This window comes from Molothrus ater, chromosome 23 (genome assembly GCF_012460135.2).
Source record: "Molothrus ater isolate BHLD 08-10-18 breed brown headed cowbird chromosome 23, BPBGC_Mater_1.1, whole genome shotgun sequence".
In the NCBI taxonomy this organism is placed as follows: domain Eukaryota; kingdom Metazoa; phylum Chordata; class Aves; order Passeriformes; family Icteridae; genus Molothrus; species Molothrus ater.
The window spans coordinates 1,983,463-1,996,746 of record NC_050500.2 but is presented as its reverse complement, the minus strand read 5'-3'; the positions used below and the strand labels follow the sequence as shown (position 1 = coordinate 1,996,746).

At 41.5% G+C, this 13,284-nt stretch overlaps 1 protein-coding gene across 2 annotated transcripts in view; it reads right to left on the bottom strand.

Moving 5' to 3' along the window:
- Positions 1 to 3,210: 3,210 nt before the first annotated feature.
- MIB2 (MIB E3 ubiquitin protein ligase 2) overlaps positions 3,211 to 13,284 on the bottom strand; it is a 47,078-nt gene continuing 37,004 nt past the window's right edge. For both annotated transcript variants that reach the window (XM_036396211.2, XM_036396213.2), the window contains 6 exons: positions 12,782 to 12,908; positions 11,949 to 12,179; positions 10,260 to 10,438; positions 9,219 to 9,403; positions 7,245 to 7,310; positions 3,211 to 5,575 (listed from right to left, as the gene is read on the bottom strand). In XM_036396211.2, coding sequence (XP_036252104.1) covers positions 5,334 to 5,575; positions 7,245 to 7,310; positions 9,219 to 9,403; positions 10,260 to 10,438; positions 11,949 to 12,179; positions 12,782 to 12,908 — 1,030 coding nt within the window. In that variant the 3' untranslated portion in view covers positions 3,211 to 5,333. The remainder of the gene's footprint in view (positions 5,576 to 7,244; positions 7,311 to 9,218; positions 9,404 to 10,259; positions 10,439 to 11,948; positions 12,180 to 12,781; positions 12,909 to 13,284) is intronic.

Here is a 13,284-nt window from a genome sequence, read left to right as displayed (position 1 = left end):
TCATTTTTGTGGCACTGAGGGGATTCCTGGAGGGTTTCAGGTCTCATTTTTGTGAAGAGCCCAAATTTTAAGCAGAGACTGGGGACTCACACAAGCAGAGCCTGAAGGGAGCAAGAGTTCCCTTCATAAAGTAAAAGTTTGTGTGGAATCCACCTCAGCACAGCTGAGTGAGCGCACAGAGCTTCAGCAAAGTGCATTTTTAGGACCTCAGTGTTCCTGAATGCTTCTCCATGCAGCCACCGAGGGCGAGCAGAGCCAAGGAAAGTTCTGTGACTTTTCCATGAGTCACAGGCGGTTCTGAATGGGAAGAGACCGTGCTGCACATGATCTGTTTTATCTTGTGCTGCCTGAATGGGAACCTGGGCCTGCAGAGCTGATTCAAAACCTCTGGGACGTTCCAGGATCCTGTCAGGTTGTGCTGGGGGGATCAGAAGGGTGAGCAGGGAAGCACTCTGCTCTCTCTGCCCACTGTGCCCATCCACAGGGAAACTCAGCACATCCAACCCCACCAAACCCTGGCTGCAGGGAGCTTGCAGAATTATTCCAGTTCAAGCCAAATATTTGCTGAGAAACCAGCTGAGCACTGAGGCCAAGACAAACCTCAGCTTTTAGGGCAATGAGAGTCAGCTGAGGAGAGGATCCAGGACTCCCAGACGCAGCTGAGGGAGCCTCAGGAAACCCTTGGGGAGCTCTGCTGGTGAAATCCCTGCTCCTCTGGAGCCACCAGGGCACAGAACCCTGGGGGCCCTGCTGGGGATGCTCCCACACCTCCCCAGGCTCAGCTGCAGAGGTCCTGGGGTGCAGATGTTTGGGTTGGACTCTGTCAGAACCCAGGAGATCCCTCTGGCTGCCCTGGAGAGCTCCAGCCCCTGCCCAGGGGGCTCAGAGACTCTGGCACAGAGCCCCAGACCCCTGTGCCTTTGATTTAGCCCTTGGAAAAAACACAATCACCAACCTTTATATGAAGAATTGCAAGTCAAGAAGGTTTAAGGAGAATAATAGTTTGTCATGGGATGGAAAATAGATTTTTGAGGTTTTTAGAATGGGGGGCTCAGGGTCCTAAGATGGAAGATCTGCAAGCCACGAAAGTTTAAGTAGAATGAGAGTGAATTTATCACAGGGTGAAAATTAGATTTTTGGGGGTTTTTAGAATGGGGGTTCAGGGGAAAAGATGGAGGAATCTGGGCATGTCCAGCCTTTCTCCTTCTTCTTCTTGGCCTCCATCTTCTGGGTGATGTTGGCACTTTTGGATTGGTTTAGAGTAGAAGCTCAGTGTCTAACGTAGATGGTAGATATTGGGATGGAATTGTAAATATTGTACATGTATTTTTTAGTATAAAAAGATAACACCAGAGTGCCTCAACCCGACCTCTGGGTCCATGGCACAGGAATCAGCAAAATTTCCCTCAAAAACAACTTAAGAGATTTCACCCTTCAGCTCCCAACTCCACTTGGAAGCCTCTCTCCCACTCTCACAGATTAAAAAAACCCAAAATCCATCGAAACTGTAACAAACTCAAGTGAATATCTGGATAAATGTTATCTCTAGAAGTCGAGAAGTGGTGAAATAACTTTCTGAATAAACCACAGGGTTATAAATTATCAATATTCCCATAATCACCACACACTCTGCACAACCTGGGGGGAAAAGAAAATAAAACCAACAACCCCAGCTTGGGGGGAAAAGAAAATAAAACCAACAACCCCAGCTTGGGGGGAAAAGAAAATAAATGAACAACTCAACATTCCTGCAGGGTTCCTGTGGGAATGGCACTGAAAAATGGGATTTTTTCTGTGGGTTATGGGCTAAAAAAAGGGTTTTGTGTGCTGGATGCTCCCCAGGGAGGGGAGGACAGGAATGTTTGGGGCCTAATAAAGAGAATTTTGCCATTTTTTACCCTGCAGCCCCTCGTGATCAGCATCTGCTGATGTTCCTAGAAAAATCCATGCTCTGATGAGTAACAAATGAGCTGAAAGCAGCTCCAGCTGGCACAGCAAGAGGAATATTTTGCTTCACTGTCAGTCTGAGCTGTTGCTCACAGAAATGCTGCACTGGCCTGGCCCAGGCAGGACCTGAGAGCAGAAATTTGGGGTGAAATCAGGGAAAAATGTTTCCCAAAACACAGATAACAAAGTGAATCCACAGTAAACTAAGAACTGCTCCCCTGGGTGGGGATTTTTTTTTTTGTTGCTCTCTGGTGGGATGTATTAATAATTATAAATTATAAATATTAATAATATATTATGATATTATATGCTATATTATACATAAATACATTATACATATTATAGTATATATTATTATATTATATTATTATATTAATATATTTTATATATTATATATAACACAATGTATTATTAATTAATATTATTAATATAAATTATAAGTATTAATTATAAATATAAATTATAAATTAATAAATATTAATATAAATTATAAATATTATTAATGTAATAGAATTTTAATATAATTTATACAATACGAATTAATTTAAATTATATTTAATGATATATAATATTGTATATATTTATAATATATAGAATTATATTTAATTATAATTATATATTATACTATAATTATAATAAAATATAATCTAAATAATATTATTAATTTAATATTAATAATTCATTTGTGGGTGGAAAAGTCCTCTTGGAGCAGCACAGATTACTGGGACCACAAAGGACCAAAAACCAGGAAAAAATCCAAAACCCAACCAGAAATCAAAAAAAAAACCAGCAAGAAATCAAAAAACCAGCAGGAAATCCAAAAAGCAGCAAAAAATCCTAAACCCGACAAGAAATCCAACAGTAAAAAGGTAGAAAAGGACAAAAAAAGGACGAAGTTGGCTCAGATTTGTATTTTTGAGCACTTGTGTTTACTCCAGCAAAGATTTTGGGGAAATTTCTGGATTATTCCAAAGGGATTCCCATCAGTTTGGATTTCTAGGAGATACTGAGAAACTTTTTACACCAAAGGTGATTCTGAAATTCAGCTTTAGCTTGTTTGGGTGTTAAGTAGGAGCCACACAAATAATTTAGGGGTTAAATCTGACCCATTTTCACAGATTTTAAAAAAATCTATTGAAACTGCAACAAACTCAAGTGAATATTTGGATAAATGTTATCTCCAGAAGTCAAGAAGTGGTGAATTAACTTTCTGAATAAACCACAGGGTTATAAATAATCAATATTCCCACAACCACCACACGCTCTACACAGTTCCACATTTCTTTAAAAGATTTTCCACCTCTTTGCTAACGAACAAAGGGAGTAGAGGAACACTGGAGATTTTGTTTTGTTTTGTTTGTTTAAATATTGCTTCCAATATGCAACAAACAGGAGGTTTGGGCACCCAGACAAACAGCCACACTTCCACCAAAATTCACTTTACAGGATGACTGAGTGGGGGATGATTCTTCACTCAGCTGGAAAACAATACAGCTACTGTTTGTACATTCATTTTTTAATGCTCAGGAAAATATATATTTTTATTTTATTAAGTTTTGCTGCAAAACAAAGAAACAAAAATGAAATCCCTTTTTATTTTTTTCCCCCCCTCCTCCCCTTCATATCTTAATTATTACTATTTATTTTCTTTACACTTTGATTGGAGTATTGAACACCTGCCTTTGGCATTATGGATAGAAAGCTCAGGAGTCTCTGAACATACGGCTCTGCCAAAAAAAAATAAAATAAAATATGGAAGAAGAAGAAGAAGAAGAAGAAGAAGAGTGTCACTTAGAGGTCAGAAATATGTGTTGTAACAGATTTTCTCCAATCAATCAGTGTTCACTACTTTTTCTCTAAGGCACACACTCTGTCTGTAGGACTCCTGAGCCCAGCTCTGCCCAGGGTGCAGAGGGGGCTCCTGGGGACATCCCCTCCCTGTCCCTGTCCCTGTCACCTCCGCTGGTGCCAGGGACCCCCTCGGGAGCTGGGAGCACTCCTGGGTGCTTCTGGAACATTCCAGGGCCTGCTCAGCTCTAGAACATTCCAGGGCCTGCTCAGCTCTGGAACATTCCAGGGTCTGCTCAGCTCTGGGACACCCCAGGATCTGTTCATGTTCAGCCCTGGGACACCCCAGGATCTGTTCATGCTCAGCCCTGGGACACCCCAGGATCTCCTGAGCCCTGGGACACCCCAGGATCTGTTCATGTTCAGCCCTGGGACACCCCAGGATCTGTTCATGCTCAGCCCTGGAGCACCCCAGGATCTGTTCAGCCCTGGGACACCCCAGGATCTGTTCAGCCCTGGGACACCCCAGGATCTGTTCATGCTCAGCCCTGGAGCACCCCAGGATCTGTTCATGTTCAGCTCTGGGACACCCCAGGATCTGTTCAGCCCTGGAACACCCCAGGATCTGTTCATGTTCAGCTCTGGGACACCCCAGGATCTGTTCATGTTCAGCTCTGGGACACCCCAGGATCTGTTCATGCTCAGCCCTGGACACCCCAGGATCTGTTCATGCTCAGCCCAGCTCTGCAGCGCGCTCGGTCCGGTGCTGGCGGTGGATGAGCAGCACAGGTGAGGGAGGGACACCCCAGAGGGGACTCCTCTTCCTCTTCCTCTTCCTCCTCCTCCTCCCCTGGCACATCCCTCCTGTGCTTCCCTCCTTTTCCCAGGGAGCCCAACCCCTGCAGAGGGCAGGGAGGTGGGGAAGCACGGCAGGGCTGGGGCTGTGGAGGAGCAGCATCCTCGGGTGAAGATGTGGATCCTCCCCCGATGGCCTGGCAGCAGATGGGAGGTGGAGCAGCATCCTCAGACAAAGATGTGGATCCTCTCCTGGGCAGATGGGGCACAGGCAGGAGCAGATCCTCAGACAAAGATGTGGATCCTCCCTCAGACAAAAGATGTGGATCCTCCCCTGGGTGGAGGGAGGAGCAGATCCTCAGACGAGAATGTGGATCCTTTCCTGGACGGCCTGGAGGCAGATGGGGCACAGGGAGGAGCAGATCCTCCCTCACACAAAGATGTGGATCCTCTCCTGGACGGCCTGGAGGCAGATGGGGCACAGGGAGGAGCAGATCCTCCCTCACACAAAGATGTGGATCCTCTCCTGGGCAGATGGGGCACAGGGAGGAGCAGATCCTCACTCAGATGAAGATGTGGATCCTCTCCTGGGCAGATGGGGCACAGGCAGGAGCAGAGCCACCCTCAGACAAAGATGTGGATCCTCTCCTGGGCAGATGGGGCACAGGCAGGAGCAGATCCTCAGACAAAGATGTGGATCCTCTCCTGGGCAGATGGGGCACAGGCAGGAGCAGATCCTCCCTCACACAAAGATGTGGATCCTCTCCTGGGCAGATGGGGCACAGGCAGGAGCAGAGCCACCCTCACACAAAGATGTGGATCCTCTCGCGGATGGCCTGGCGGCAGATGGGGCACACGGTCAGCGCCGTGCTGCAGTCCGGGCAGGAGCCGTGCCCGCACTGGAACACCAGCTTGATCTGGTCGTCGATGCAGATGGGGCAGGTGATCCTCTCCTCCATCTGCCGGTAGCGGCTCTGCAGCTCCTCCATCAGCTTCCTCTGCTCCGTGCACTCCGAGCTGGGGCTGCACTCCACCTCCGTGCTGTCTGTGGGCAGAGCTCAGCCTTAATTAACTCATTAACCTCCTCTTCTGCCCCTCCCAGCAGCAGCATCCCACTCACACCGCACTCAGCCTCGGCCAGGGATCAAATAAAAATCCTTGGGGTGATGCATTTTTTTCTACTTGCTCAGTGGTTTGTGTGTGTTTGGGTTTTTTAAAATCCTGCCTGAGATTCCTGCCTCGGTGCTCTGGAATACGCTGCTCACTTTAAGTGCAAATATTCAAAGTTGGTTGTGATATTCTGCCCCACTAATCCAGGAATCCTTACAGGGATCCTTACTGTGTTCTCTCACCCTCCTGGTCACACTTGGGACTCCAATTTCTGCCTAAGAAATGTCTAAGCAATGTGTGTTTGTCTTTCAGGACACACATGGTTAAACGAAAAGAAACCGTCTGAACACCTGTGTTGAGTTTTACACAAATGAAGCAGTTTTCATTTACATAAATGAAGAGTTTTACATAAATGAAGAGTTTTACATAAATAAGAGTCATCTGGTTGATTTTGTGAAGTGAAAGAATCCCAAATCCTGCGTAACTGGAGTTTGGGTAAATATTCTCAGAGCAGCTCTCACTGCTGATTTTCTGCTCCTGAATCACTGGTTTACACTGTGATTTACTGAATTACATCCCTACAGATGTCCCATTCCTAATTCTGGAATGAGCTGCACATCAGTGGCGCAAGAAGGGATTTCCAAGCCAGTCCTTGGGGACAGGGAGCTCGTCAAAGGCAAGCACTGAAGACATCAGTGCCAGGGAAATCCTGCCGGTATTTCAGAGCCCTCGATGTTCCTCCTCCACTGGAAATTTGCCTGCAAATGTCCTCTTTGGAATTCCCATCCTTATTCTGCTGCCAGTCTGCAGCAAAGACAAATGCTCCTGTCTAGTGTCAGGTCAAAGTGGAATTTTTGGCACGATGGGAGTTGCAAAGAGGAGCTCTGGCTCTGCCAGCTGTACATGTCCAGTACCACGGGGCTGATTCCTGCTTTTTTTCCAGGCATCAAGTCACAAGGCTGACTCCAACCAAAGCCCACAGTGCTCAGTCACAAGCAGCAGGACATGCAGTTAAACCCTCACGTGCCCTGAGAGTGATCTCAGCCCTCAGAACCACTCTGGGAAAGGTTTCAGGGGCAACTTGCATCAACCCCATGGCAAAAATCAAACCTTGCTGACATCCCAGCTCCTCCTGACGCTGGAAATGTGCACAGGAGATAAATCTGGGCTCAAAACATTTATTGAAATGCTCCAGCTCTGAGATTTCTGCATGCCAGCCCTGCACAGACACTGATTTCTCAGCCAGGGGAGAAGCAAGACTTGCACAAGCTGTGATTTTCTCTCCCTCATGAATTTTCACTGTTAAACCACCCCATGTGAAACTTGACTGCTTTCAGTACACAAAATAAACCAGGCCCAGGCAAAGCTCCCTTAAATGTCCTGTCCTGTCTATGCAGCTTGAGCTTGGCTTAGGACACCTGAGAAAATCGATTAAAATCCACTTATTTTTCCACTCTAAAGGTGGATAATGCAACAGGCACACACACAAACAAAAAGCCAAAATAAATGAACTCCTATTTGACTGAAAATCATTGCTGCCCCTCAAACCAAGCCTGTGCAGGACCCTCCCCACAGCTCTGACCAGCAGGACGGGCAGGACATACCTTGTTTCAGCTTTTTGGTTATTGTCACTTGACATTTGATGCACTTCTTCATCCTCCTGGAGCACTCTGCCACAAGGAGAGATGACAATTAAACCACAACAGACTCAAGGAGATGAGATTTGAACAACCTGAGGCTTCTCTGGGTGATTGAGGGATTGCTCCTGCTTGGAATGAGGCCACTATCTGCCTTCTGACCTGTGCCTTACTCTTTTATTTAATCTTTTCTTTAATTTAAATTTTAAAAATTATATTTAATTAAATAAAAGAGTATTAAATAAATTAATTAAATTTATTTATTTAATATTCTTTTATGTAATCAGATCAGCAGCAAACACAACAGCTTTAAATCCTCTCTGCCCTGAGCCCCTGGAGCTGCTGCAGCTCTGGGGGAAGAGGAGGAAGCTCTGGCCCAGAGTTCTGAGCAAGCTCCCCGTGCTCACTCCCTCTTGTGAGATGAACTTGCTGACGAGTCTGAGCAGGCTGCCCCTAAATCAGCTGAAATCCTGAGGAATGAGGAGCTGGGAGAGCCAGAGGAGAGGGAAATCCCTCTCAGGAGGTTTCTGGGGGATCAAGCAGGGCCAGCCAGAATTTTCCCTCTGAATTCCCCAGGAGTCCCGAGCAGCAGGTGGGCAGAACATTCTGTGTTCTTCAGAGGTAACTTTGGCTGCCCGAGATGCTGAAATCACGCCGGGGTTGCTTCAGGACACAAACAGCACAAAAAAAGCTCTGTGTCTGAGCAGGGCTGGGTTTCTGACAGGGCAAAGAGGGAGGCTGGGAAGAAAACCATGAAAAAAAAAATGTGGGGGTGTTTGCAGGGGTCTCAGGACTAGAGAGGAGCTGAGAATCTTGACTTCGTGTTTCAGAAGGCTGATTTATTAGTTTATGAGATATATATTATATAAAATAATATATAAAATAATATATAATATAAAATATAAATATATTGTATTTTATATATAATATATAATATATAATATATAATATATAATATATAATATATAATATATAATATATAATATAAATATATATTATTTAAAATATACGATATATAATATGTAATATATGTTTTATATATATAATACAAAATATATAATATTATATATATATATATGTGTATATAAAATATATTATATATAAAAGAATAGAAGAAAGGATTTCATCAGAAGGCTTGCAAGAAAAGGAGAAGAATGATAATAAAAGCTCGTGACTCTCAGAGAGTCCAAGCCAGCTGGACTGTGACTGGCCATTAATTAAAAACAACCACATGAGACCAATCAAAGATGCACCTGTTGCATTCCACAGCAGCATATTTATAATTATATATGTATAATTATATCATTCCTATTATATTATATAAATATATATAATAGGAAAGATATATTATATAAATAAATATTTCCTATTATATATTGATATATATTTAATATTATATACATTACATATTTTTATATTACATATTTTTATATATGTAAATGTATATACATAAAATATGTATATGTATATGTAATAAAATATGTATATATACATAAAATATGTATATGTATATACATATTTTTATATATAAAATATTACATATTTTTATATATTATATATTTTTTATTATATTTCCTCTTATATATTTAAATATATATTTAATATATATAATATTAATATATATTAATATATTAATAATATATATTATTAATATAAAATATTATATATTATATATTATATATATATAAAGAATATATATTTCCTAATATATATTTAAGTATAGAGATATATTTATATTATACAAATAATGTAGTAGTATTATATATAATTTATAATCATATTATGTAAATAATACAACCATATAACCATTGTTTACATTTAGTTCCTGAGGCCTCTCAGCTTCTCAGGAGGAAATGATCCTAACAAAAAGATTTTTTCATCAAATGCGTCTGTGACAAAAAAAAATGGGGGGGAAAAATAAAAAACCCACTGTGGACTGACCTTCACAGACGATGCTGTGCTGGCACGGGAAGAAATGGATGAGCAGGGCCAGCTCTGAGCAGACCAGGCACTCGGAGGGCACGGCCACGCTGGCCACGCTGAGGTTGGTCATGGTGTTGGGCGTGGTGTGCACGCGGCGAAGGCTGCAGGTGACGCTGGAGCTGTCGGGGGAAACCTGCTGGTCCCTGGAAAGGGCACAAGGGTGAGCCAGCAGCTCCCCCAGCCATGGGGAATGTCGGATGGAGCCTTGCTCTGACTCACAGGTGGGGGAACTCAAAAGGCGTTTCTAAAAATTTTTATTTCGGCTTTCGTTGTTCTATTTCTCTAAAGTATTAAATCTTCTCTTTTGTTAAGTTATCCTTTAAAACTTGTTTCTAATTCAGTTTCTCTCTCAACAATTGTCTGTTCTATTCTATAACATTTCTAAATCAACATTTCTTACCTCAAAATTTACTGTGTGAACTTTCTGTTCAATTTTAAGAATTTTCTACAGATCCATTGCTCCTGGAGCAGCTCTAGAGGTCTCAGAGATTCTCCATCCCTCCTGGAGCATAGTTCTATTTCTCTAAAGTATTAAATCCTTTTTTTTTGGTAAGGTTATCCTTTAAAACTTGTTTCTAATTCAATGTCTGTTCTATTCCGTAACATTTTTAAATCAACGTTTCTTACCTCAAAATTTACATACAGATGCATACAATGTGAACTTTCTGTTACATTTTAAGAATTTTCTACAAATCCATTTCTCTTGGAGCACCTGCAGAGGTCTCAGAGATTCTCCATCCCTCCTGGAGCATAGTTCTATTTCTCTAAAGTATTAAATATTTTTTTTTTGTAAAGTTATCCTTTAAAGCTTGTTTTTAATTCAGCTTCTCTCTCAAGAATTGTCTGTTCTATTCTATAACATTTCGAAATCAACATTTCTTACCTCAAAATTTACATACAGATGCATACAATGTGAACTTTCTGTTACATTTTAAGAATTTCCTGCAGAGACACCAGGGCTGGGGGAAGCTCTCATTTCCAAGGTTTCCTGAGGCTCACCTGAATTTCTGTGAGAAGTCTTTGATGATCTGGACAATCCTCCCATCTGTGATGAGGTCCAAAGGAGACTTTCCCCGATGATTTGCATAATTAATATCTGCTCCTTCTTGTGCTAAGTAGCAGGCAATGGCAGTCCCAACGTTCAGCTCCACATTTCCCAGGAAGCCAGAGGCCTGCAGCTAAAAGAAATTGAGAAAAATACTCTCAAATATACTCCCAAGCTTCTAAACTTCTGCTGTGATTTGCACCAAAACCTAAATAAAGTCTTAAACCTTGTACTTAAAACTTGGAAGTGCAACTTTCTGAAAGCACACAGAGATTCTTTTTGTAAAGAATGGGTTCAAATTTTACACTGCAGGGCCAGGAGTGCCTCAGAGTGACCCTACCTGGTGCTGATCCCCACAAATCAGAGAAAATGGGCATTTATTTCTCTGAAATGAAGAAGCTGGAGGCCCCACAGAGCAGCTGCTGCTGCAGGGCCCTCAGTGACAGCCAAACTCAAGAGCCAAATTTTGATGCGCACGATCCCAAATAATTCAAAGTCAAGTCACAAATTCCACTGACCTCAGCAGCCAGAGTGGGGCAGTCAGGGCAAGTAAAATTAGCTGGGAAGGAATCTACAGCACTTGGAGATGGTGTTGCTGTAATTAATGCTGTAATTAATAGAGGGAGGGACAGGCACAGAGCCCTCTTGGGGACTTGCAGGAGCTTGGGCCTGCACTGGAGCCATCATCTCCTGGGGTTTGGGAGGAGCAGGATGGGAGAGAAATGCACTGGGCTTTTCCAGGCACCAACAGGTAAAAAAGAGCAGTGGGTGGCTGCACTTATTCTAATAATTTCAAATATAATAGTAATAGTCAATAATGATAATGATAATGATAATAATAATAATAATAACAATAATAATAATCATCATCAATAACAACAATAAGAAATAAAAGAATAAAAGAATAAAAATAAAAAAACTAATAATAAAATAATTAGCTAGAATAAAACATAATAACAACAACAATAAAAAGAGTAGAAGTAAAAATAAAATAATAAAAATATAATAAAATAAATTAATAACATTATGAAATTTAATAATATTAAACATTAAAATCATTGACATATAATAAAATAGATAATTAACATACAATACAATAACATATAATATATAAACCCAACATATATACTATATAATACATATAATATAATATAATATAATATAATATAATATAATATAATATAATATAATATAATATAATATAATATAATATAATATAATATAATATAATATAATATAATATAATATAATATAATATAATATAATATAATATAATATAATATAACATAATATAATATAATAATAACATATAATGTAATGTAATATAGTATAATATAGTATAGTATAATATAGTATAATATAATATAATATATATTATAATAATATATATTATACTATATAATAATAATATAATACAATACAGTATATATAATATAATACAGTATATATAATATAATACAGTATATATAATATAATATAATATAATATAATATAATATAATATAATATAATATAACAACAACAACAACAATACATATATTAATATATACTTTAAAATATATATCACATATAATACCAAAAAGAATCACCCAAAAATCACCAGAACAGCACCTTCTGCAGGTGTCCTGCTGGACCTGTGCTCACCTTGGCCAGGAGGGTGGCTCCCATCTCCCCGTCCCTCTTCTCCAGGGCCAGGGCCATGAGCTGCTGGCGCTCCAGGGCCATGTGCATGGCGGTGTCACCATCCTCATCCTCAGCATTGACATCGCTGCCCTGGCTCACCAGCAGCTGCACCATGGCCACGTGGCCCTGGATCACTGCCAGGTGCAGGGGGCTCTGCTTCCTGCTGTTCTTCACGTTCACATCACAGCGACCCTGCAAAAGCAGCAATTGCACCAGGGGCTGCAGAACTCAAGAGTGTGGAGCCTGGCAGCTCCCAAATCCCACTGCACCTTTGCTGGACAGTTTAGCCAAGCTATCTGCTCCTCACACTGATCTGTCAGACAATAATATCCTTTTCTGGCCCAGGGATGGGGCAGCTGAGACATGTTTTAAAAACTTTTATTCTATTTTCAGTCTCGTGAGAAGGGTGAGACAATACAGATGTTATAATTCACACCATCATAATCAGAAGTTAACTATTTCCTAATTACAATGAGCAATAAGTGGTTTTTGGCTCATCAGTTTTAGTTATACCATGCTGTAGATGCTTTGAAGTCAATAATGTAAAATCACCCCTCGGGGGACCCTGGGAAAGCAGGAATTGCACCAGGGCAGGTGGGGCAGGAATTGCAGCACGGGGCTGCTGGGCTGGGCTGCAGAACTCAGGGTGTGGGGGCTGGCAGCTCCCAAACCCCCCTGCACCTTTGCTGGGTTCAGCTGAGTTATCTGCTCCTCACAAGGAGCACCAACTTGTCAGACAATTTCACTGACGGGTGTTTGACAAACTTTTTCTTCATTTTGGTTTAATTTCTTACCTCTTTGATGAGAATTTCAGCCACTTCCATGTGGTTGTTGAGAGCAGCAAGGTGCAGGGCAGTGAATCCATCTTCCTTTTTGGAGTCCACCAGCTGTCGAGCCCTGGCCAGAATTTTCTTTATGGCTCTGCAGAGTTGGAGAGGTTATTAAAGATGGAAGAATGAATTTCTGCCTCTCCTGTTCAGGAGCCAGCAAGGTCCATGTTTTACCATGACACCAGCAATGAGGAGCAGTCCCTCAAACCCACAAACAATCACAGGAATACAACACAACCCTTCAGTTCTTATTTAATAAAGTAGGGGAAGGCCACATTGCTTTGAAAATAATGAGGAGATTTATTTTTGGAAGAGTTCCAGAGGCTTAACTAAGACCCAAATATCTGAGACTGTCCAGAAACAGAGATTTCCCAGCCCAGGGAAGGCATGAGAAAGATGGGATGGGGAAAGCAGGCAGGAGTTTCCTGTGAAGGGCTGAAGGAGCCAATCCAAACCCAAAAAAATGT